The sequence below is a fragment of the Larus michahellis genome, chromosome 6, assembly GCF_964199755.1.
Source record: "Larus michahellis chromosome 6, bLarMic1.1, whole genome shotgun sequence".
In the NCBI taxonomy this organism is placed as follows: Eukaryota; Metazoa; Chordata; class Aves; order Charadriiformes; family Laridae; genus Larus; species Larus michahellis.
The window spans coordinates 52,421,805-52,445,442 of record NC_133901.1 but is presented as its reverse complement, the minus strand read 5'-3'; the positions used below and the strand labels follow the sequence as shown (position 1 = coordinate 52,445,442).

Here is a 23,638-nt window from a genome sequence, read left to right as displayed (position 1 = left end):
TACTTTCATAACATGGGCCACATTATAGCAAGAAATTCTTGCCCTCTCAGAGTGTGGTTTTGTCCCCTTCTCGCCTGTTTCCCATGGCCTCCTTCAGCAAACAGCTCTTAAGGGACTTGCACTTAACAGCATGATGAACTCTGCTACAATAGATAGAAAGTGAAAGTTGGCAGTGGCTTTTCTGTTCTTAATAAGTCTGGTGAAGTCTGACATACCAGAGCAATGTGAAGAGCACTAGGTAATAGTTTACCCTGGGTGATGACAGAGAGGAAAATACACATGGGAGGAGAGCAGGCTGGGTCTTTCTGGAGTTAACAGTAGGCTTTGTTTTTTCTTTTCTTTCTGGTAAATGAAGTGAGTTTTCCTTGTAGTTCTGCATCCAAAATGCTGTCCATTTAAATGTGATTATTGTCATCATAGCTTCCAGGGTCGTTTTCATCTGGAGCCTGCCTGCTAAATCTGAACTGGAAGCACCAGGACTAGAAAGGACAGTTGTTGTCAGTGTTTTCTCTCTAGCTCAATCTGACCAATCATTTACATTGGAGCTGCTTCTGTAAAGTGCGTGTATGCAAGCATACGTACAATATATAAAAAACAAGTAAACTGAAGACTTTCAGAGGAGGTGCTGCTCTTTAACGTTGAAAATGATCTCTGTATGAGAGGGTTTTCTTACACCAAACAGCATAAACGCATACTGAACTAAATCCTGTCTTGTTGCAAAGAGCAAAAAACAATCTGCTTAGCTCTAAAAAGAAGAGGAAGTTCACTTGCAGCTAAAGGTTTGTTGTGAGAACAGGAAATCTGGGTCTTGTTGCTGCTTCTGGCCTCTCTTTTCTGGTTTAAGCTACTTCACCTACATGTACCTTAGTTTCCTGCAACACAATTGTCCTCTATATCATGTTTTTTGTAAGGTTCTTGGGTTTTTTTAAAAAAAAATATTTTTTAGCCTGCTTTCCAAGGGGAAGTGGGCTTATGCAATCACACTGCAAGTAACTTCTGAATCTGCTGGCTAAATGCCAAATATTTGCTGGAACTTCACACGTCACAGGAAGATGGGAGTGTAAATTGCAATGTCACGACCTAGAGCTGCAGCCTCACCCTGCCCCGGAGCCCGTGGAGATAGCGCTTTTTTAGACACAAGATAGTTTGTGTGGGTGAGTGGCCCTTACGAAGCCTGCAACCGCAGGATACCAAACTGTAGGATATCAGACTGCGCTAATCCTTCCGCCCATGGGATGGCCTTCTTCCCTTGCAAGGTGTTCTGAGAGCCCACGGGAAAAGGTTAAGTATTGTTAGTAATTTAGAGCTGGCGCCGTGCAGCAGACTCTTCACAAAACTAACGCGGCACAGTGCGGCAGACTCTTCACAGAATTAATGTTTGATAACATAAGGGGGTGGAGGGAGGAGAAATTCTCTTGTAAAATTACAGGAGTCTTGTCAGACTGGCTTGATCTTGGGCGTTAACAAAAAAAAGTAGCATGTTTGATTAAAAGATGGAAGAGGATTTTAACTTTGCTCTTGGCATAACAAAACAGAAGCTAATAAAAATGAGATCAAATTTCAGCCTTCTAAATGCATTGGTGTTCTTATGCAGTGTGTTAACACTGTAGCCTTGAAATATCTCATTGCTTTTGGGCACAAAAACTTTATATATTGCCTTTTAGCAGTTCCTTTTCATGCGAAGCGTATCTTGTTTCTGTGATTCTCGTGACAGCAGTGTTAAGCTATTTTGTACTAGGGCCTAGGGCCTGACCTGACAGGGGAGGGTAACTTCTGACCGAGACTGCTGGAGTTAAGTCTTTCAAATCTTGCAAAAAATATTCACCAAGTTGCTTTCCTTGCAAAATTGCAAGGCTTGAAAGGTCTCCATGTTGTTCTATACAAGCTGCTACATGCTTTGGCAGGTGTGTGAGAGTCCTGCTCTGGTACACCTGTGGAGCTCTGCGGCTCCCAAGGCTTTTTAGATATGTGATTCTTTTTATGTGCCTTCCCAGGAGCATAGGAACATTGCACTGTGATGTTCTCCAGGCAAATTACTGGGCAGGTGGGATTCGCAGCTCTGTATTTTCAAAATGGCAAGAGGTTCAAAATTGTTACTCCTTGCCCTTTCCTGATCCATCTGGTTAGTCTCTTAAATGGGTGGCTTTGTTTCTAGCGGGGCAATGTACAAGTGATAGACTAGAACCGCAGCCTCAAAGCTGCGTGTCTAAAGCAGCAGGAGATGGCCCTGCCGGCACTGTGCGCCTTGTACCAGGGTTGCCAAAGTGCTTCTTGCTTTTTACCCCTGCTCAGTAAGGCTGCATCAGAGAAGGACGTAGCAAAGCGTGGAAGCATCTGCTCTACATACCTACATACCAAATGCAGCAGGGCAGGTCTGATGTATGCTTTGTAGTCTTTTGGTAGTTTTCTTCTTCCCAGGATCGGAGTCTCCCATGGGTCAGCGTTTGGTGTTTTGGGGACTTGAGGCACTCATATCTGCACCAGGCTTTTATTCAAGTAGTGATGTTGGTATCAACTTCTCCAGCCACACGGCAAGGATCCCAGCTCAGTTGCTGTTGAACACGTTTGATTCAAGATAAGATTTCTCCCTCACTTTCCTTCGTTAGTGATACCCTGGCAAGAAGCAAGCATAGCGTTGTGTGGTCCAGCTGCCTGAGAGCAAGGAGGCTGAGTCAGGATCAGTTCCTTGTATAGAAAGGGAATTAGATACATCATGTGTTTTATTCTTGGCTGTGATCTTCCATTGTGTCTGATAGACATTTGTTATGGTTGTTTGCTTTCTCTGTGTACTTGAGCTCTCCTTGTCAGCTGGGACACGTGTTCAGTCCATCTTACCCATCTTTGAATGACTACTGGGGAGTTTTTCAGTCGGCGTGTTCTCACTCTGTGGTACTACAGATGCTTTGCACAGACTTGGTGATGTCTGCCCGTGATGCCCTGCAGGCATGCTGCTGGTTGCTGGCTTGTCAGCTGCCTTTTCAAGTCCTCAGAGCTGCTGTATTTAGGCTCTCCGGTTTGTAAGACATGCATGGGTTTGGCTTAGCCTGTCTGTCCTGGCTGTGCCTGGTGCAGGGCTTGCAGAAGGAGGCTGCAGGGATGGTTCTGCCCCAGGGTGGACGCTCTACTCAGGGAAGGTATGTTTGCCAGTTGCATCTTAGTGCTTTGGTATTACTTCCCTTTCCACAACGCCCCACAAACCATATACACATCCCTTGTCACACAGTTTGCATTGCTGCTTCTGTGAATAAGGGAGGAGAAACTCGGAGAGCTGATGATCCGGACTCTGAGTGGCCTCCTTAGAGCTGTATCCTGTGTGGCTCATGGACAGGTCTTTGTGGTTGATGTAATCTAACTAATGCATATGAGAGACATCTGAGCCAGGAACAGGGAATTTAATAAGATGACGAAACTGTTGGGTTTCAAGTCTGAAAGTGATTCTTGTCAGCAGGGAATGGGAGTGGAAAGCAGCTTGACTGTATGCAGCACATCCCGCCGAGGCCAGTAATGTGGACATACTGCAGCACAGACCTGCTTTTCTGAGATGCTGTTTATCCTTCGTCTCCAGCAACCCCTGTGAGTCAAGGAAAGTTGGCAAGTTTCTGAGCCGAGCCTTTCTTCCATGTGCCTTTTCCTCTTCCTTTGTTGGAATGTGCCAAAAAAAAAAGAAGAAAATCACTGGCAGGCTAAGACATACTTTAGCACGGTGAGCAATAAACCAGGGCAGTATGCCGTCGCTGGGCCTTCTACGACCTCTTTTGTAAAAGATGCCACTCCAAAGTGACACCTGTCAGAGGGATGGGTTACTCGAGCTTGTAAGTGTCTTCACCACTGGTGTGTGAAGGCGGCTGTGCCTTTCCAGACCTCTTCATCTCCCCTTGCCATTCTTTCTTTGAGTGAGAAACCTGAAGATCTTAAGAAGTCTTTTCTTGGCTGAATGATAGCTGCTCCCTCTTTCCTGTCTTCCCAGCAAAGATGACTGATAGATTACGGCTTTTGAAGAGATACTGAATGTTGTAACGTGTAGTCCTAGGAAAGGCAGTGACTAATTTACAACTGACTGCGGCTCCAGCTCAATCAGACGATTGCTAAAAATAATCCACCTTCTAATTCCACAGTTGATCTCCACTTAGAGAAGTATTCAAATTTATAACCTGCAGACAGGACAAGATCAGGGACTGAAGTGATATCTCTGTTTTGCCAGTTGGGAAACTGTGAGCAGAGTCAGTGTTTGAGAAGGGAATTAAGGGGAGAGAGCAGGTGCTGTAAGGGTGATGGCACTGACTTTGCCCTGGATTCATGCTCAGCCTTTCCCCCAGCTAAATGCCGCAGGGTGCAGTTTTGCCAGCAATGTCTTTTTTTCAGGCAGAAAGAAAGCCCTCCTTGGTGGGAATCTTCTTTTTTCTTTTTTTTTTTCCTTTAAAAAAAAACAACCACCCCCACCCCAAAAAACCCAACCCGTGAGCACACAAACGAACATTGATATGTATGTTATTCCTGCTTGAAGCTGTTACGTGGCATTGGTTGAGTATTGTAAGACAGCTGCCCGGCTTTGCTGCAGAAGCAGCACAGCAAGGATGAGGGAGCCTTTTCAGCCGAGAGATTTACCATTTCCTGGGACTGGGGTCTGATTACTTTTTAGCCTCTTACTGGTTTCGTTTCTAAGTTAGATTACTGGTTAGGTTACTGTCCTCTGTAATGGTGCGGTGAGAGATCAGCTGGCCTTGCTCAGCTGTGAAACTTCTGTTAATAACTCTGCAGGGATGTGAGACTGTACCCTGTAAAACAAGAAGAGTAACTTCTTCCGGGACGAAGGCCTTTGTGCCTCATTGAGAGAGAGCACAGCTAATGGAGAAGGACTGTGTCAGCCATGAGGTCACTTGTGACGCAGAGGGGACCTTGCCTGTTCCTAAGCACAGGGCTGCTTCCTCTAGCACCCAGAGACTTGGAAATGCCCCTTCCATGGAAATGTTCAAGGCCAGGCTGGATGGGGCTTTGAGCAACCTGGTCTAGTGGGAGGTGTCCCTGCCCAGGGCAGGGGGTTGGAACTAGATGATCTGTAAGGTCACTTCCAACCCGAACTATTCTGTGATTCTGTGACTGAAGGGAACAATCGGATCCTCCAAGGAGAAAACAGCAGTGTTTTGGTCACTTGTGGATTCCTCTCTCTTCAAAAATAGCAGAATTCATATCCTTCATCTTTAAATACTTCACGACCATCTTGATGCTGCCGTACAGCCCACGTGTGGGAGCCTGTGCCAAAGATGGGACTGTCTCTGGGGTGGAACATGCCAACAGTTTTAAGTGAGCAGAAAACTGAGGAGATTTTGTCTTGATTTTTCTAACATCTGTTGCATTTTGAATAGGGAGTAGGGGGTTTTTTTTCAGTTAAAAAAAAATCTTTCACTTACCATTTAAAAATAGTTAATAAAGAAATATGTCTTTATCTCTCCATTGGCCCAATTCAACAGACATTCAAGTTATTTGATTTAGTAATTTTTTTATCTACACGTTGGAAGGACAAATGTCTCTGAATATTATTGTAACTACTTAGAGAAGGAAACCATATGGTCAGCAGGTATAGATCCTGGAAAATATGAAGGAGAACAGGGTGGGATGGTGGTGTGGGGGGGTTGTCTCACTGCAGCTCTGGATACAGTTGGTGCAAAATTCTTATGTGGCTTCAACAGGTTCAGTGCTCCCCTTTTCCAACAGTATATTTTCCTCCAGGACTGGTGAGATTTTAGCTTAAAAAAAAAAAGAAAAATTAATTCAGTTTTTCTTCTTGCCTTCTATTTGGATAGACACCTGATAGAAACCACTGTTCCTTCCAGGTTTTGTCTTCCTGAATGTTTCAGATTTTACAATAGGGTTTCTGGGCACCAGAGTTGCATGGGTCTTATTTAGGACACTTGGTTCATCTTTCCGTCTCCTGTCTAAACTAATTTAAAACAAAGAGCATCTCTTAGGGGAGAAGACAGAAACGCCACTTCTAAATGTGATTGGGTTGAAAAATGTGACGTGTCAATCGGCATCAGTGATGTGGCCATGATCCTGAGTTTTATTTTAAGCCCTTCCCTGTTTGGACAACTTTCCATCTCAACTTATTTTACTTGCCCTGTGGATATGCAACAGCATCCCAGAATCCATTCTGCTGTATTGCCCCAGCTATCACCCGGATCCTTCTAAACCATCTTTTTCTGGCCACATGTTGCTCTCCAGTGGCCTGGGCTTCTCACCCTTACCAGACACTTGAAGGTCCCTTGAAGCATCTCCTGGACAAAAATCATTTAAGCAGTAGGGTAACAGAGCGCTACAAGTCAGCCATTTCCACAGCAGCAAGAAATAGACCTGTGTAATTGTCGGGGTTTCTCGTGACTAGGCACAATTTCTCTGTACCTGGGTACTTCTCTCTGTCTTAGCAGCCTTCTGCAGCCAGCCATGGTTGACTGGCAATGAGCAGCTGGTGGGTGACAGACAGACTTCAGCAATGCTGCTTTAGTTCCGGTGGTAGAAAGCTGCGATGGATGTGTTTTAATAGGATTGCTTACAGATTTTTGTAAGTGCATAGGAATGGATTGGTGGAGTTTTGTGCTGTTTCTCTAGACTTTTGTTAAACTCTGTAAACTTCTAAATATTTGTAGAAATGAAGGGACTAATATCGGATGGGACAGAAAGGGTCAACAGTTGATGACTGAACTGAGAGCGAGATCAATGGGTGAGGAAGCAACCACTGGACACTGGTTTCTTGTCCATGTAAGAAGGCAGCAATTTAAAGGAATCCACAGTCGTGTATTCATCTCGTGATTGCACCCAATGGCTAATTTTAGGTACGGTAGGGATGAATGGCCCTTTATAGCCTGTGGTAAGGAATGCCTTGTGTGTGGGGCTCGGTAATGCCAGTCCCTTCTCTTCGGGTGGCACAGAGCACCCTTGTGGGGGGGGCGGGATGGGCAGAGCCAACATAGGCGTGCCTGCACGCTCCCGTGAAATAACACCCTAACGAAGGGAAGCTGTTTGTGCTGATGCTTCTCCGCTGCCTGCGCGTGTTGGTGTCAGCGCTGGCGTGGGGAGCCAGAATGAAGGAAGCCAGGCTGTTTGTCAGCCATCTGAAATCAGTTGCCTGGCCTTTAAACTACGCCAGGGACACTTATGATAAGAAGAGCACATGCAGCCTTTTTAACTGCGCAGTGTATCCCATGATAGGGTTGCAGCTGGAAGAGGCTGTCTTGCCCTGGCACCGGAGGGGAATTAGTTTTGTTCACAGACCTGGACTCTGTCTTTATATAGCTTTACTTTTTTAATGATAATGCTGTGATGCAGAGGTTCTTAAACTCTTCATAGCGTAATTTTCCTGTTGAAATAGATGAGAAATACCGTGTTTGTCTGGCTAACAGCTGTCTCAAGTCAAGATCTGGCAATTTTTGGTGAGGATGCAGGTGTGAAACTGAAGGAGTGACTCAGATGTGTACTGTTCTTATTGCTTGTCTTACTGTAGCGCTTCAGTCTGTGCTCACGCTTGTACCAGGTATCATACATTGCCATGGTAAGGAGCAAACAGAGGCTATCTACGTGGCTGAAACATCCTGGAGGGGGGGAAGTGGAAATATTGTTATCCTTCCATCCCACAGAAGTGGCTAAAGTGAAGAACTTAAATCATTTACCTTCCTGAACCACAGCCAGCGAGCACACCTCTGTATTGGTGATATTTGAAATAAAGATGGGCATTTATGTCTGTGGGACTGAGGACCCCCCCAGCTGGTTATTCTGCCTGGAGCACAAGTTTTTGTGCAGCTCACAGTACTCGTCCCTCCTGTGTTGCCCTCTGGAGAGAGGGTTTCTTGTTGGACATTGGCAAAGGTATAGCGAAGGTATCAGCATGGAAAATGATGGAAACAGAAAAACACAAAGGAGACATGCTATGCCTGAATATACTTCCCATAAAAAGCTCTCAGCGAAAGCTGTTATACTTTAATGAGTCATAGTATTCCCCCATATTTAAAATGTATTTAAAATTTATAACTCAGCTTCAGGGGATAGCAAATGACGTCTGGTAGCTAGTTTTGCTTCAGAAGTTCAGGTTCCTTTAAAATGTGGGAAATGATGGGTGAAAACATAACTTACTGATGTCATGCAAGTTTGTGGAAGAATCAGGTACAGGATGCTCGGTACATCGCCCTTTTTACTTTACGCTTGAACTTTTGAAGACACTGGGTTTGGGCTTTCCAATTACATCATGCAAGCCCTAAAGAATGTGATTTATAACTATTTCCTCAGAAAGAGTTTAAAGGTTTGTCATAATGATGCAGAAATCTAGATTTTTTTTTATTTTTTTTTTTTATTAAGACTTCCAGAGAAAGATATGTTGTAACTCAAACCTGTAAATAAGAGTTACCTGGCATTTAACTCTTAAATCATTTAAAAGAAACACATTCTTATGTGCACCACTTTGGAGATTTCATATTCAGCCAGAGATAAAGAAGGAATTATTTCATATTTCTTCAAAACACAGAATTGTTTAGTCAATAGTATATTCTTCTTACTCTGGCTTAACAGAAATGTTTTGCCTGGTAGCAGTTAAACAATAGTGAAGAATGTTGCTTAGGCACCTGTTGTTCATAAATAGCTTTTACAACTGTTAGCCTCTGATGTAATGGAAAATAAGTGATGTAGCACAGGATTTTCCTAAAAATGCGTCATTGTTATCTCTGTACAATACAGAATGTGAGAAATGTCCTCATTGAACAATGACGAGATTGTTTTATTTCACCACTATATTGCGTTGTAAATATTTACACTGTTTGAGAAACACAGGCTTTCATTGTCTTTGATGTAAATTTATGCATTTGTTTTTAATAGTCTTTATTAATTTTGAAGATAAAAATACAGAGCAATTTTTTTGTTGGATTTCAGAACTCGTTCAGGGGTTTGTGAACCCTGAAAGGATTATAGTAGAGAATGGGAAGTGATCATAAATTATCCGTAGATGTTACATTATATCGTGTGGACTTGTGTACTAGACTAGAAATTTGCCTGCAAATATATGTTTGTGCAGATTTCTCTCTCTGGCCTCTACATGCGTTAGTATGTCCCTCTTTCCATTTGATTATAACCTTCATTAACGTTTTCTTTTAAAAACCACTAATTATCATATGGAGTGCTTTGCCAAATCATAATGATCATGCGGGTGTCATTCCCAATAGATTTGCTATTATTCTGGAGGTCTGGGGTGCTGCCTGGTCCTTGACATCACTTGCCGTCTTTCCCTGGCGTTTCATAGCTTTGTGGGTTTTGGCTTTTGTCCATGAATAGAAGGGAGACGAGTGGTTTTTGCATCCCGTGGATGTACTGTGGACCCTTTTGCGCTGATTGCATGGGATCTACAATTGCAGGGGACCAACTGTGACAATCTCAGTGGGCCATTCCCAAGCCTGTGTTCACAGCGATCTGACCTTTTTTATTTTCCTTTAATTTAAGAATTTCAAATTGTACGCAATCTCACCGCTGCACTCTCTAACCATTTCTATGGTTTTGAAAGGAAAAGATGCATTGATCACACTGCGATGAAATCCATATAGGTTACTGCTGTGCAATACTTTTGGACAGGTAACAAAGGAAAAACAGCTTTTCTCAAAAACTGTAGCAACAGGTGTGGTGCTGTGGCGTGTTGTTATCTGATAATGAATATTATGAAGAAGCAAGTCATCATCCGTATCTTTAAGAAAAATTTAATTTGACGCATGTGATTAAGACAGACTAATTTTTGCTCTGCAGGGTGGCTTCAGCGCCAAATTGGAGGGGAGGATGCCTCTTCTGGAGGGGGGCACTAGTTTCTCAGAAAGCCAGTCTCTCCTTGTAGGAGTTGATGGGATCACGGCTGAGATTGATAACAAGGCAAGTCCCGTACATGCTGTGATATTACATCCTGCTTTGCAGCAAAGCTGTAAAGGCTCACAGCTTGCTGTGTGATTCATGTGCTAGACCTGCTCTGTTCGGAAGCACCTCGGGGCAGGAAGATGTGTTTCATGTGAAGGGGTGAGGTCAAATGGTGATTATCTAAGCAAAAGAATGAGTGGCACCCCCTTATGCAAATGGATTTGGAAATTCAGTGGAGCAGGTAGAGCAATTTGCTGACTGAGAAAGCAGCAGACCTGGCTGTTGACCTCTCCCAGGCTCCCACCGTTAGGGCTTCCCAGCGTAGAGAATGAAACTTCTGCTTTACCCCAGTTTCTTTTTGATTGTTGTAGTTAGAGACTGTCCCAGGGATTATTGCTGATGTTGTTGTGGACTGTTTCACCAACAAATATAAAAGGGCAGTACTGTAATGACTGTATTATTTTATTATCGGAACAGAGGGAAGTGACATTTGTTTTCTTCTGAATGCTATGAAGCTAATTCATAATTGTACTTAGCAGCTGATTTGATTTGAAGGGGACACAATTTAAGGAATCTGTTTTTCAGAGGTGTGGATCTTGCTCAGCTTCCACTGAAATCGAGGGGGAGAGGGTTGCTAAGAGCTCTGGGATCATTATTTATTGATGCTGTAGTTGAACAGCTTGCTTGTCTAGTTGTACCGTGTTTGTAAAAACAATCATATTCTTATTTTGAGAGGAGTCAGCCAGAGCTGGCAGATTCCTGTGTTTCTCTAATTGTTGTGTGTAGTCTACAGCTTTATATTCCTGTATATTGAGAAACTTTCAAAGGGAACATAGGGAACACGTAGAAGGATCTGTTGTCCCCTTTCTAAGTCTTTCTTTTGGTTTCAACTACACAATAACATGTTTTGGTTTTTTTTAATTATTAGAAGAAAGATATTTTTCATTCTTGAAGCTGATTATTTTTAGGACACTAGCAGGTGGAGGAAAGGAGGAACTGAGATGACAAAGTGAGAAGTTGCAGCTGAGCTAGTAAACAATGCAAGATATATGGGTAGAGGCATAGCTCTAAATAGCAGCAATCCAGAATTATATCTGCCTGGTCTGAGTACAAGGGCCCTTTTCAATTCTAACGTGGTACTAGCCCTGAAATGTGAAAGGTACTGCAGGAAAAGAAGTGTTAGTTTCTCTCCCTTAAGCTCCCTTGATTAGATTTGTTCGTCAAGTTGACAAATGCATGTGAAGTGCATGAGGCTTGATAACATCTCCTAAATAATGCTGTTAACAAAGTACTGATTAAGCTACAGTAAAACAAAATGAAGCACAGATGCAGGATCCTCTTTTTGAAAATGCACATCTGTCTTCTCTAGAAAAGGATTATGTAAGCTATATTAGTAGGGGAGGAGTCCCGACAAGCTCAAAATAAGTAAAGGCTTCGAACTGGAGCCAACACAAGCTAATAGGATTGGAAATATTTGCAAATATGGAAAATGTAGTGTACAGAAAGTAAGCATAAGCTATATCCCAGCTGAAATACCAGGGTAGATAAGCAAAGTTAAGATGCACACAGGAATTTGCTGAGGTCACTGGTGAGGGCTTCTCTTACCTTCAGAACAACAACAACCAAAAAACAAAATAATTTTTTTTATGGGGCTCTGAGATTTCACATCAAGCCCTCCAGCAGAAAAACAGTTCCAGAGCTGTGCTAATAGATTATTTCAAGTCTCACCAAGAGAAAGTAAGCCATCTGATGAAGATGTTGCACTGTCTAGCAGCAGTCAGAAGTTTCTTCAGAGGGTTTCCATTCCTGTTTGGGTTGGTCAGGTTTGGTCAGGTTTCACGCTGCGTAGAGGGGAAGTTTCAGAAGATCAGAGGTCATGGCAGCGATCCGGAAAGCCTTGGGCCAGCACTTTCCAGCCTGCAGCTGGTGGATCCCCTGAAGTCCACAGACTGCATCCATTCCACGGCAGGATTTTCATGGCAATGCGCAGCGCTGCAGTGTCTGGATTATCTGGACAGCAGCGATCTGTTGCTGTATTTTTAACTCCCCCAACCCCCCAGCAGATTATCAGACCATTGACCTGTGTGATACAGCTCGCTGTCGTTACTGGGGGCTAGGATAGTTGAAGAAAAGTGTAAGAAGCCTCGGGGCAGACAGGAATAACTCACAGGTGAAATTCCTTCCAGTTCCCTTCTATTAGTGACTGTCATCTTCCTAATACCACAGGTTCCAAGGTTTATCTTTCATGCACATAAAGACAGATTCTTTTATAACCCAGAGTGCCTATTGTACTTTAAATAGGAAAACAACTGTGATATTTGGCTGCTGCTTCCCCCCATCCCTCTGTGAGTAATGCAAAGCATGTGTACACACCTACATACATCCTCAGGATGCTTTTCTTTTGATAAGGCCTGTGTACATCTGCAGCCAGTGCCCCTACAGCTCCAGAGCTTCTACTGAAGTTCTCCAGCATGTGCCGTGTAGCAAGGGAATACGATGGACTTTCTGAAGTGTAGATGAACTAATAAAATCTGCAGTTCACACTGCATGTTTTTAGATTCCGGCAGATGCCAAACCACAGGCAGGAAACCATAATTCGGGGCTTACTTGCCCCAGCCTAGCTGGGAACCTTTGGCAAAGAGCAGTTTAGCCTTTATTTTGGAATGTGTAATGGGCAGAGAAGCTGCAGTGGGTGGCGGGGGGGGACTGGCGTCCTCCACCTGTGTTCTTCCAATAGCACTTTGCACTGTGACAGTCTGGCAATTCACAAACTGTTAGGCTCATCTAATGGCTGAGTTTTGTTCTTGTTTTGTCAGCTGAGAAACTGAGGCCCTGATGAGGTGGATGATAGAAGCAGGGTTTCAAGTGGTCTTCCAGCTGCTTCTGCTGTAGTGAGGTTACCTGTTGTTGTTAGGTACTTAATGCTCATAACCCAGGGGAACCTAACGTTCTGCTTCTGTTGCTGTCAGGACACATTCTGCTCAGGGGAACACCCCAGCCACCAGGTCCAAGTCACGTGCATGGTTTTCCTTCCTTTTTTCTTCTTAACTACCTTCAGAGACAGTTTGTCCCATTTCCTCTGAATCTGACTGTTCTTGCTGCAGCTTTGTGGTTCTAGCAGTGTAATTAGGACCCAGCTGATGTTGTTCCAGGTGTCAGCTGGCATTTTTAGTTAGTGCTTTGCATGCCCAGCAGGAAGCACAGCTGGACTACCCGGGTGGGTGAAACTCCATTGAGGACTTTACTGTAGGCTCTAAGGCCAGGATTTTGACCTCTCGTCTTTTGAAATGGCCTTGGTGTCTGAAGACTCTCCGCAACAGCAGTATTGCCGGCATCTGTTTTGCAGGAACCAGTGTGGCTATAGATAGAGGGGACGGTAGAGCTTCAGGCTGTCCTCTGTCCTGGCATTCCCATCTGCCCCAGCCAAGTCTGCAGGAAACCTCCCTGGGCGAGGGCAGTAGTCTGTATTTGTGGTTTGGCGGCTGTTGGCAGCATCAGTAAAGAAATCTCTAAAGGGCCCTGCTATGAAAACAGGCTTAACTTCATTATTGTTTGCTGAATGCCCAAAGTCCCAAGAGGTTTTCTTAAGTATTTTCCTCTAGTGAATAATAATGGGAGAACAGCCATGGGGGCAGGAGGAGAAGAGGCGTCCCTCCTCCTTCACAGGCAGATGACTGCCCTGCCTATGGGGCCTGGCTCATGCATGTGCTCTCTCGCTCCCTGTCCTGCCATCCCATGATTACTTTAGCTTTCCAGGCAGAAAGGATCTGGGAAGTCCTTTCTCCGTGAACAGAACAACGTCTACACTGTTGGTCATGGGACTTCCCTTGCATGTGCAGTTTGTGAACCCAGTACCACGCAGGGGAGGAGGAAGCTGAGCCCTTATCTGCCACCTCCTGGGCGAGTGTACTCAGCTGTTGAGTGGAGGTGCGGCCCGAACATCTAACTGGAATCCTGAAGAGAAGAGAATATCTAGGAGCAGTCCCCCTGCCTTAGCGTTTCTTCCCTGGGGGCCTTTTTGGCAGGCCCCCAGTTTGATGTGCTTGAACCTTGGATCCGACTTCGCAGGTGCCCAACTCCTCACCCTGGATCAGGGAGCACATGGTGTCTACTTTAGCTGTAGAAAACATCCTACGGAGCTTGTCATAACTTGCTTTGTGTTGAGTGGCATTGCTTTTCTGGCATCCTTGTCTGTTTGTACTTGGTACTGCAGATGGTCTGTTGACTCATGTAACTTTATCCTTTAATTAGCGCCGAGGAGTTAACGTGCTTCAGGTTGATACAGACAGGCTTTGGGTGCGCGTGTTGTTAGGGACCTTCCAGATTGGGAATGCTACAGTGTGGCATCTGGGTTAAGTTTAGAGCTTTTTCTAAGCCAGCCTTGAACAAAAGCAGGCTTTATTAGAGCGTCTGCCAGGCTTCTTTTCCAGGGAAGGGCTGTTTCACATCATCTTTGAGCATCTAATTGGATTATATCTGCTGGTTGAGCTCTTTCAAAGAATTCTAACACACGCTATCCTTGAAGCACCTGTAGAAAAACTGGTTTGACTTGTCTGTCATTATCAGAGGGGTTCAACTGTGTTTTCTAGTAATTTTCCTTGTTTTCTTTATGGTAATAACATGTCCTTGCCTGCAAGCCCAGAACCCTTTTTGAGGGGGACACAGAATGGGGTTCATCTCCTTCCCCTTGGCTCTGTTGTCGCTGGCAGTAGCACAGACTGTATTACCTGGCGTATTTTCATTGGACCTTAACGTTCTCTGGATTTCATTTCCTTATGTTTTTTTGGGAAAATACCTTCCCTTCCTGCTTTGTTTATTGCAGTTTGATATTCCTGTCTCAGCCCACGTTTATCTCTCCTCTGGCACTTATGGCTTGGCTCTTTTAGAGGATTCAGCTAAACAGGTGTGTGGAGGAACCTGGGGAGGTTCTCGGTTTTCTGTTTGTGCTTTTTGCTTACCAGTGGTGCTGGTAAGTCCCATGTTTCCCTCTGTCCTCCAATAAGGAAGTGTCCTTGTTGTTGCTTGTTTATGCGTATAGATGTGTTTTATTTTTAAAAGCAGCGATGCCTAGAAGTTGTGGAGGCATTGCCTTCAAAGCTTTCATGCGTGCACCGTCTTGGCATCTGTGGAAGTAATATAAATCCTGACCACGTGTCAGTGATGCTTCTGAGTTTGGCTGAGCACTCTAATGGGCAGAATGCATCATCCAGCAAATTGAGTGTGTGATTGGGAAGCAGCAGGCATTGCCTGCATTTTTGTTTTTGCTCGTGACTTCCTCTGTGACCCTTAATAATTCTTTTCCCCTCAGTGCAAAGAGGATACTGAACTGTCATTCCCCGTATAAAGCACCTCGGGATATGCAATTAGTTTTTTCTGCCGTTTAATCAAAAGCAGTCAAAAGATTTGATCCTGTTTTCGTTTTACACAACTGCAGTTGTGTAAACTGCACTGCTGTGTAAACTCCTGTGGAGTCTAATGGAAGTAGAACCAGACTGGCACCTTTCGCAGAATCAAAAACCTAGGAAGCTTGGCCTATCTTTAAAACTTCCAATTAATTAAATATTCAATAAAAAAAATGTGTGCAATATGTATGCACAGTTAGGCTATACTACTTCCAAATTGTTAAGCAACATGATACATAAGGCATCTATCTATCTATCCATCCATCCATCCTCTTTAGTGCTTTCACAGGTTCAAAAACAAACAAATAAAAAGTTGATATGTTATGGAAACAGAAGAACAGTGCATCATCCAGTTGCCCTATTTAGTGTAGTCCCTGCTGTGTTAATTCCCCTCTAATCCTTTCTTTAAACTCAATTGATTGTGTCTCATTTGTGGCAGGTTATGTTCCAAATAAACACTCCATGGTCCTGCATGTTTCAAAAAGCTTTTTATTTAATGTAACTTCGCTAATCTAATAAAAGGTATGGCTAATTACGCCTGCCTTTCAGATTAGTGTTGCAAATTTTGGCTAATTTATGCTTATCGCTGTCTTTCCTATGTGTAATGCTTCCCTGTTGTATTAGTAAAAGAAGGATAAAGTACATGTAGTCCAGTGGATTCCCGATTCCTAGCAAGGGATTTTGATTATATTGTTCTCTAATAGCCTTAGGAAAGGAACAGCTCACGTGATGCATCTTTCTGTTGCCAGCTGGTACATGTTTATATGAATGACAGGAGCCAAATGCAGGCCACTGAGTGTTTTTAACCAAAGCCGCGGCATTCAGCCTGATTCAGGACGATGCCTGAGGCGGTTTGATGCAGTGTGGTGGGGTTGGCAGTTTAGGAAACTACCTGCACAAGCTTTGCTCTCCACACCTCCAGGAAGCACATTCCTGCTGCTCAGCTTGGAGAGCTGCTGCTCTTCCTCCTCCTCCCAATCCACGCAGACTCGGGCATGATCCCTGCCCTCTGGCTTTGCTCTTTGACCGCTTTCAGAACTGGTTGACAATTTATTTATTGAGTCATTTGCATAAATTGTGCTCTGACCTGTCTAGTTCTAGCTCTTTAAAACTCCTGTGTCTTTTCTCACCCAGCCAGCGCACCGAGCTCTCTCCTGTTCAGAATCCAGAGAGAAAATAAGAGGTGCACCTTGGTCCAATTGATGGCTTAGCTTTGGTTTAGAAACAATTGCATTTCAAGCTACTTTAACGTCATCTAATACTTTCATTTTTTAGGTGCGAGGCCTGACAATGGCACTGAATGAGCGCTGCCTTCCAGCCTCCTTCCTGTAAATGATAGGACCAAACAAGACGGTGTGATGAACATGCCACTGCATCAGATCTCTGTCATTCCAGCTCAGGATGTTACCTCTTCCAGAGTCTCCAGGAGCAAGACCAAAGAAAAAGAGGAACAGGTACTGTTAGACATGCTTGATTTTCACAGGAAGTTTTCTAAGTATAAAACAATAGGGGTTATCAAATCAGACCCAATTCTGATCTAAAGCCCCAGCTCCTTGCACGATTGCTGCTTTTGGTAAAGATGGGTGTTACCGTATTATCTCTTTATTCTCATATTTGCCATTTTAAAGGAGCTGGCTGCAAAATACTAGAGATTGTTGATTAACTTCTGCAAAATACAAGCTGTGACTCTCTATTTTGCATAAGAATTCAAGGCAGATAGGGATTTCGGATGATGGCTCTAGTACCATTGTCACGGAAACTGTTACAGGTATATTTTACCTTTCTACAAGAAAAGTAGTATGGGGTATGAACCCCTTTATGTAGCCGTGCATTGTTTTCTTGGCAGTATCTAGTAACTGTTAGAATTGTAGAATCGTAGAATGATTGGAGAGATTAGAAGGGACCTTGAAGGTCATTAAGTTCTCAACTCCCCGCCATGGGCAGGGACACCTCCCACTAGACCAGGTTGCTCAAAGCCTCATCCAGCCTGGTCTCGGACACCTCCAGGTATGGGGCATCCACAACTTCCCTGGGCAACCTGTTCGGTGTTTCACCACCCTCACAGTAATTAGGAAGAAAACAGTAGTTTTCTTCCTAATATCTAATCTAAATCTCCCCATTTTCAGTTTAGAACTGTTACCCCTCATTCTATCACTACACTCCCTGATAAAAGCCACTATAAAGTCTCCCTGGAGCCTTTCTCTTCTCCAGGCTGAACAACCCCAACTCTCTCAGCCTGTCTTCACAGGAGAGGTGCTCCAGCCCTCGGATCCTCTTTGTGGCCCTCCTCTGGACCCACTCCAACAGGTCCATGTCCTTCTTATGTTGGGGGCCCCAGAGCTGGACACAGTACTCGAGATGAGGTCTCACCAGAGCAGAGTAGAGGAGCAGAATCATCTCCCTCAACCTGCTGGCCACGCTTCTTTTGAAGCAGCCCAGGATGCGGTTGGCTTTCTGGGCTGCAAGCACACATTGCCAGCTCATGCTGAGCTTCTCATCAACCGACACTCCCAAGTCCCCCTCCTCAGGGCTGCTCTCAATCCATTCTCTGCCCAGCCTGTATTTGGGCTTGGGATTGCCCTGACCCACGTGCAGGACCTTGCACTTGGCCTTGTTGAACTTCATGAGGTTTGCACAGGCCCACCTCTCAAGCCTGTCAAGGTGCCTCTGGATGGCATCCCTTCCCTCCAGCGTGTCAACTGCACCACAAAGCTTGTGTTGTCAGTAAATTTGTTGAGGGTGCAGTAACCACTGTGTTGTGGTTAGTATTGACTGGAATGTCACAAGGAAGGAAATATACAATTGTAGGTATACTTACTGTGCTGTTTCCTGGAGATATGATTTGTATTCTTAACTTGGCAGTATATGTGTGAAAGGAATAATTTTGAGGTCTTGTTGTGGTGCTAATGAGAAATAGAATGCAAAAATACCTGAAGTATCTAATGACTGTCAGTCTAATAGAATCTAATTAATAGGCTACTTAACAGTTTTTTAATAGCATACTTTGTCTCGTCTTCACATGTCAACCTTATTTAGCCTCTGGACTGTGTCTCTGATCAAGCCCAAAGACCTTAGTGTGCATCATGTGTTAGTGTACACTGCTGCACTGTGTTGAATTGTATGTTATCTGTCAGTTCCACAGAAACACCTCTGTGGGTTTTTTTTTTTTTTAGCTTTACCCTAGCATAAAATCGGGTCAAGAGGACATTCACATTCTGGTACAACTGCAGGGACTGGGGTTGTTTTGTGAACTGGGAGTGAGTATTCAGCAGTGGTTAGTTCTGAGGAACTCTAGGGTGATGCTGATTACAGATAGGGTGTATCTTTAGTATAAGGGACTAGAAAGGCACTGTCATCTTACAGAAAGGGATTTACTAAGATTAGCTTTGGGTAGGATAAAAGAACTTGCTTCTGATGTGTTTGGATCATGTGCCCTGAGTAGCCAGTCACCTGTCAGCTGTCCAAATCACACCTACTGAAGTCACTGGTGAGTCAGTAAAAATAAATTGTCCCACTGTCATTTTTTGGAGTCTTCTCCTTAGTAACAACTTAAAATGGATTCTAGCCCTTCAGATTCTTAAACCAGTAGTTAATTAGGCTGGCATGCTGCTTCTTTTGCTTGCCAGGAGAAAGCAAGAAGTTGTCCTCATAGATGGGGTGCTCCAAATCCATGAAGCACCTTGTCATAGAATCATAGAATCTTCATGGTTGGAAAGGACCTTTGAGATCATCGAGTCCAACCATACACACACAAAAAAACCCCCTACAATCTCTGTCACTAGAGCATGCCCTGAAGTGCCAAATCTAGACGTTTCTTAAATACCTCTAGGGATGGTGACTCAACCACCTCCCTGGGCAGGCTGTTAGAGTGCCTGACCAGTCTTTCAATAAAGTAATTCTTCCTAATATATAATCTAAACCTCCCCTGCCCCAACTTCAGACCATTTCCTCTGGTCCTGTTGTTATTCACCTGGGAGAAGAGGCCAACACCCACCTCTTTCCAACCTCCTTTCAGGTAGTTGTAGAGGGCAATGAGGTCTCCCCTCAGCCTCCTCTTCTCCAAGCTAAACATGCCCAGTTCCCTCAGCCTCTCCTCATATGACTTGGTCTCCAGACCCCTCACCAGCCTGGTAGCTCTCCTCTGGACACGCTCCAGCACCTCAACGTCCCTCTTGTACAGAGGGGCCCAGAACTGAACACAGTACTTGAGGTGAGGCCTCACCAGTGCCGAGTACAGAGGCACCATCACTTCCCTACTCCTGCTGGCCACACTATTCCTGATACAAGCCAGAATGCTGTTGGTCGCCTTGTCCACCTGGGCACACTGCTGGCTCATGTTAAGCTGGCCGTCACCAGCACCCCCAGGTCCTTTTCTGCCAGGCAGCTTTCCAGCCACTCTTCCCCAAGCCTGTAGTGTTGCTTGGGGTTGTTGTGACCCAAGTGCAGGACCCGGCACTTGGCCTTATTAAACCTCATACAGTTGGCCTTGGCCCATTGATCCAGCCTGTCCAGGTCCCTCTGTAGAGCCTTCCTACCCTCAAGCAGATCAACACTCCCACCTAGTTTGGTGTCGTCTGCAAACTTACTGAGGGTGCACTCAATCCCCTCATCCAGACCATTGATAAAGATATTAAACAAAACTGGCCCCAAAACTGAGCCCTGAGGGACACCACTGGTGACCGGCCGCCAAGAGGATTTCACTCCATTAATCACAACGCTCTGGGCACGGCCATCCAGCCAGTTTTTAACCCAGCGAAGAGTACACTTGTCTATGCCATGATTTGCCAGCTTCTCCAGGGGAATGCTGTGGGGGACGGTGTCAGAGGCCTTACCAAAGTCCAGATAGACAACGTCCACAGCCTTCCCCGCATCCAGAAGGTGGGTCACATGGTCATAGAAAGAGATCAGGTTAGTTAAGCAGGACCTCCCTTTCTTAAACCCATGCTGGCTGGCCCTCATCCCTTGGCTGCCCTGCACTTGCTTGAGAGCTCACTCAAGATGATCCTCACCATGATCTTTCCTGGTATCGAGGTCAGGCTGACAGGCCTGTAGTTCCCCAGATCCTCCTTCTGACCCTTCTTGAAGACGGGCATCACATTAGCCACCCTCCAGTCATCTGGTGCCACCCTCCAGTCATCTGGTACCTCCCCTGTTGACCAAGACTGTTGATAAATGATGGAGAGAGGCTTGGTGAGCTCTCCCGCCAGCTCCCTGAGTACTCTTGGGTGAATCCCATCCGGCCCCATAGACTTCTATGCGTCTAGGTGCAGAAGCAGATCACTGACTACTTCCTCCTGGATTATGGGTGGGTTGTTCTGCTCTCCATCCTTATCTTCCAGCTTCGGAGGCTGAACACCCTGGGGATAGCTGGTCTGACTACTGAAGACGCAGAGGCAAAATAGGCATTAGGAAGCATTGTCTCAGGAGTCTGCTGGAATCTCTCCCTTCCCACCTGTTGCACGTAGTCATCGTCAGGGGTTGTGCTGGGCAGCTCTCTGGGTAAGAGGGCTCTGCTGTTTCTTTGGTCCCCTCCCATACAGAAACTGCACGTGCTGAGTGAAACAGCCCCTCTACCAAATTCAGGGCACTGCTGTGAATTGACCACCCTCCTGGGAGGTGATGGGGGTTAGGAGGCCGATCAGATCAGAACAACTTGTGGTAAGTCTGAGCATGCAATGAGCCCAGAAGTGGGAGTCGTGCGTGAATCTCCTTCTAAACCTGTTCTTCATTTCTGACACAGTGACTTCAGTGTTAACAAATCTCCCCTGTGTTTCCTTCATGATAACTAGCTGAAGTGTTGATTATTGTTTCCCTTGCCAGGCTGCTGTTGCACTTTCATGCCTTGGGACATTTGAAACAGAACAGAATGCTTATTTAAATATGTGCAATATTGCAAAGGAAATAATGGGGACTGGGACTGCGCGAGCAATAAATTAGGCTAACCTGGAAACACTTTGTGTTTCCCAAGTCTTGTCCTTCCTGTCTCCGTAAGCATGTTCATTCACCCCGCAAGTGTCCTGTGTTCTGCCAAAACCACAGCTGGAACATCTGGACCTGCCATCCTTGATGGAAAGCTGTACGGACACGGAGCCTGGCCCCTGCGTGCTCTTTCCCCCTCCTGCAAACGGCGTTGCTTCTGGTGTTAACCTTTAATGCTGGATCTAACAAATAAGCTGGAGGGCAGTGAAGTTGTTAATGTGCTGACTTTGACCAATCCAGTTAAATTTTCATATTGCATCAGTTAGGACTTTCAAGGCTACTTGCTAGTCAGAGTCCCTGTCAACCCTTGGGTGCAATCAAGGACATGACTGTGAGTTTTGCTTATATTTAAAGTATACAGTAAAGGTGCAAGATAAGGTGCGAGAGAAAGAAATTGTAGATTATTGCTGCCTTATTTTTAATCATTTCAAAAGGCCTGTTTTCTGTTTGAGGTAGAAACCACTGCAAGATAAAGAGCAGCATGTGGAGCAAGCATGATCCTGTGTTGAGGAAATCTGTTGAGCAGTTGTAGATGATTTTTGTGCCCTAGATAACCTCTGCTGTAGAAGATGAGGACGCTAGGTAAAACTGAGAAAAAAGACATTTGCATTTCAGCTTTGTAACTTCAGTAGAAAGTCAGTGAAACTTCAATACTTTCACATTTCAGTTGCATAACTTCCATTACACAACACAGCTCGCAGTTATTTCTTGGTGTTGTGGATGCCTGTGCATAGTTCTCATGGATCTCTGCAAACGCATACAGTAGTTTTTCCGCAGCAAGTGCAACATTTCACAGTTTAAGTGCTGCGCTTATCTTACCTTACCTTTGCTATGTAATAGAAACAGTCCTTACCTTTTCTGTGTAGGAACAAGAGTAAGCACCTCAAATAAATATGTATGCTGCGGTCTCAAAATGTTTTGAGTTGTACAAAGGCGCTTGCTAATCTGAATAAAATCACACAAACCCCAAACCACAATCAAAACCAATGGTACTACTACAAAGATAAATATGTAGGTTTGCTTTGTAATACCAGGCTATGTTCTTAGACAAGTGCATTGCCAGGTGTGTGCTTTGTGGATTGAGCAGCCTCATGTGCGGATCTCCCCTGTTGATTATCAAGCTCTGGCAAAAGCCAAGGTGAATACATACAGAGTGTCAGCTAGCAGGTGAAATTTTGGCTTGCTTTTGTCCTTGCTCTTTCGAACTAGACCTTTGGCTTGTCTGTACCTGCATCATAAGAAGTCCTACAGAGGAAAGGCTCAAGAAGCTCAGCAGCTGAAAATGAAGTACCAGCGTGCCTACAGAGGGAACTCTGGCAGCCTGTGAAAAATCAGTGTTTGTCCGCTTCCCCAGCAGGAAGATGCTTTAGATCCTTTATAACCTTACCACCTTTATCATTGCAATCCATTTTCTCAGAGTGGGTAATCTGTGGTCCCTAGGCATGCCTCGTGGCAGATCAACATGTAGGTTCAATACCTGTCGAAGTCTGGGGCAAAAGTCCTGCTGAATTTGAAGGCATCGTAAAAGGAAAGCTCCTGCCTGTCATTTGTGTTTTAAGTCCTCAGTGATATGTTTAAATGGCAGAGCCTGGTAGATTCTGGTTCAGGTTAGTGTAATTTTCAAGACTTGAAACAGTTGAAAACTGTGGTTAACAGCAGTCTCTCATGAAACTTTGTTCATTTCACCAGTAAAAATGGGGAAGGTCACAAAGGGATTAATACTCTTGCATTTAACTCAGATGAACTGTTAGCTTTGAGTGCTATTAATAACCATCATTAGCTTCTTATCCTTCACTAGGAATAGCTTCATACTTACCTGGTTTAAGAGACAGTCACTCTATTGTTTGTGAGATGCTACACCCCCCACCTCCCCCCGCCCCTGTTTGGTGGTAACACGCTGGCAGCGACGTTTCTCAACGTATCCAGAAGCCAACAGCTCTCAGGATTTGAACTGGAAACGAGGAGCCAACGCTGGCATATGGCTGAGGTGTTGCTCTGGTTTTGTTTTGTTACAGCACTGCCTGTTTGAGGCCTTTGTGCCTCGCTTGCTGAAGCAGACTGATGCGTACCACAAGTTCTTAGTAAACGTTATTGCAGTGAGTGAAGCTCCCTGGGCAAAAGCTTCTCTACTGCTCTTCTAAAAACGTGTGAGTAACTTCACAACCGTGGCTTCCTGTGCCGCGATCTCTGCAGATCTCATAAGCGGATCAGGAATGGACGGGATCAGTGTCTGAAGGGGAGAGATCATGAGATGTTGGTGCAAGTCATTTTGGGTGCGCAGTACTCTTTCTTCTCAATGGCCTGGGCTGGGGAGGGAATACTGAGTTGTTATCAAAGATCACGTATACTTTATCACAGAAGCAGATGAATGTTCTAATCAAATT

At 44.7% G+C, this 23,638-nt stretch overlaps 1 protein-coding gene across 7 annotated transcripts in view; it reads left to right on the top strand.

Annotated features, from left to right (window-relative positions):
- The window catches only part of MARCHF8 (membrane associated ring-CH-type finger 8), a 116,799-nt gene that overhangs the window by 24,105 nt on the left and 69,056 nt on the right, over window positions 1–23,638 (top strand). For 4 of the 7 annotated variants that reach the window (XM_074590054.1, XM_074590059.1, XM_074590052.1 and 1 more), the window contains exon 2: window positions 16,551–16,729. In XM_074590054.1, the coding sequence (XP_074446155.1) occupies window positions 16,634–16,729 (96 nt within the window). In that variant the 5' untranslated portion in view covers window positions 16,551–16,633. Of the gene's footprint in view, window positions 1–1,145; window positions 1,282–16,550; window positions 16,730–23,638 lie in introns of those variants that run through there. The other 3 variants (XM_074590058.1, XM_074590051.1, XM_074590055.1) reach the window with 2 other exon arrangements.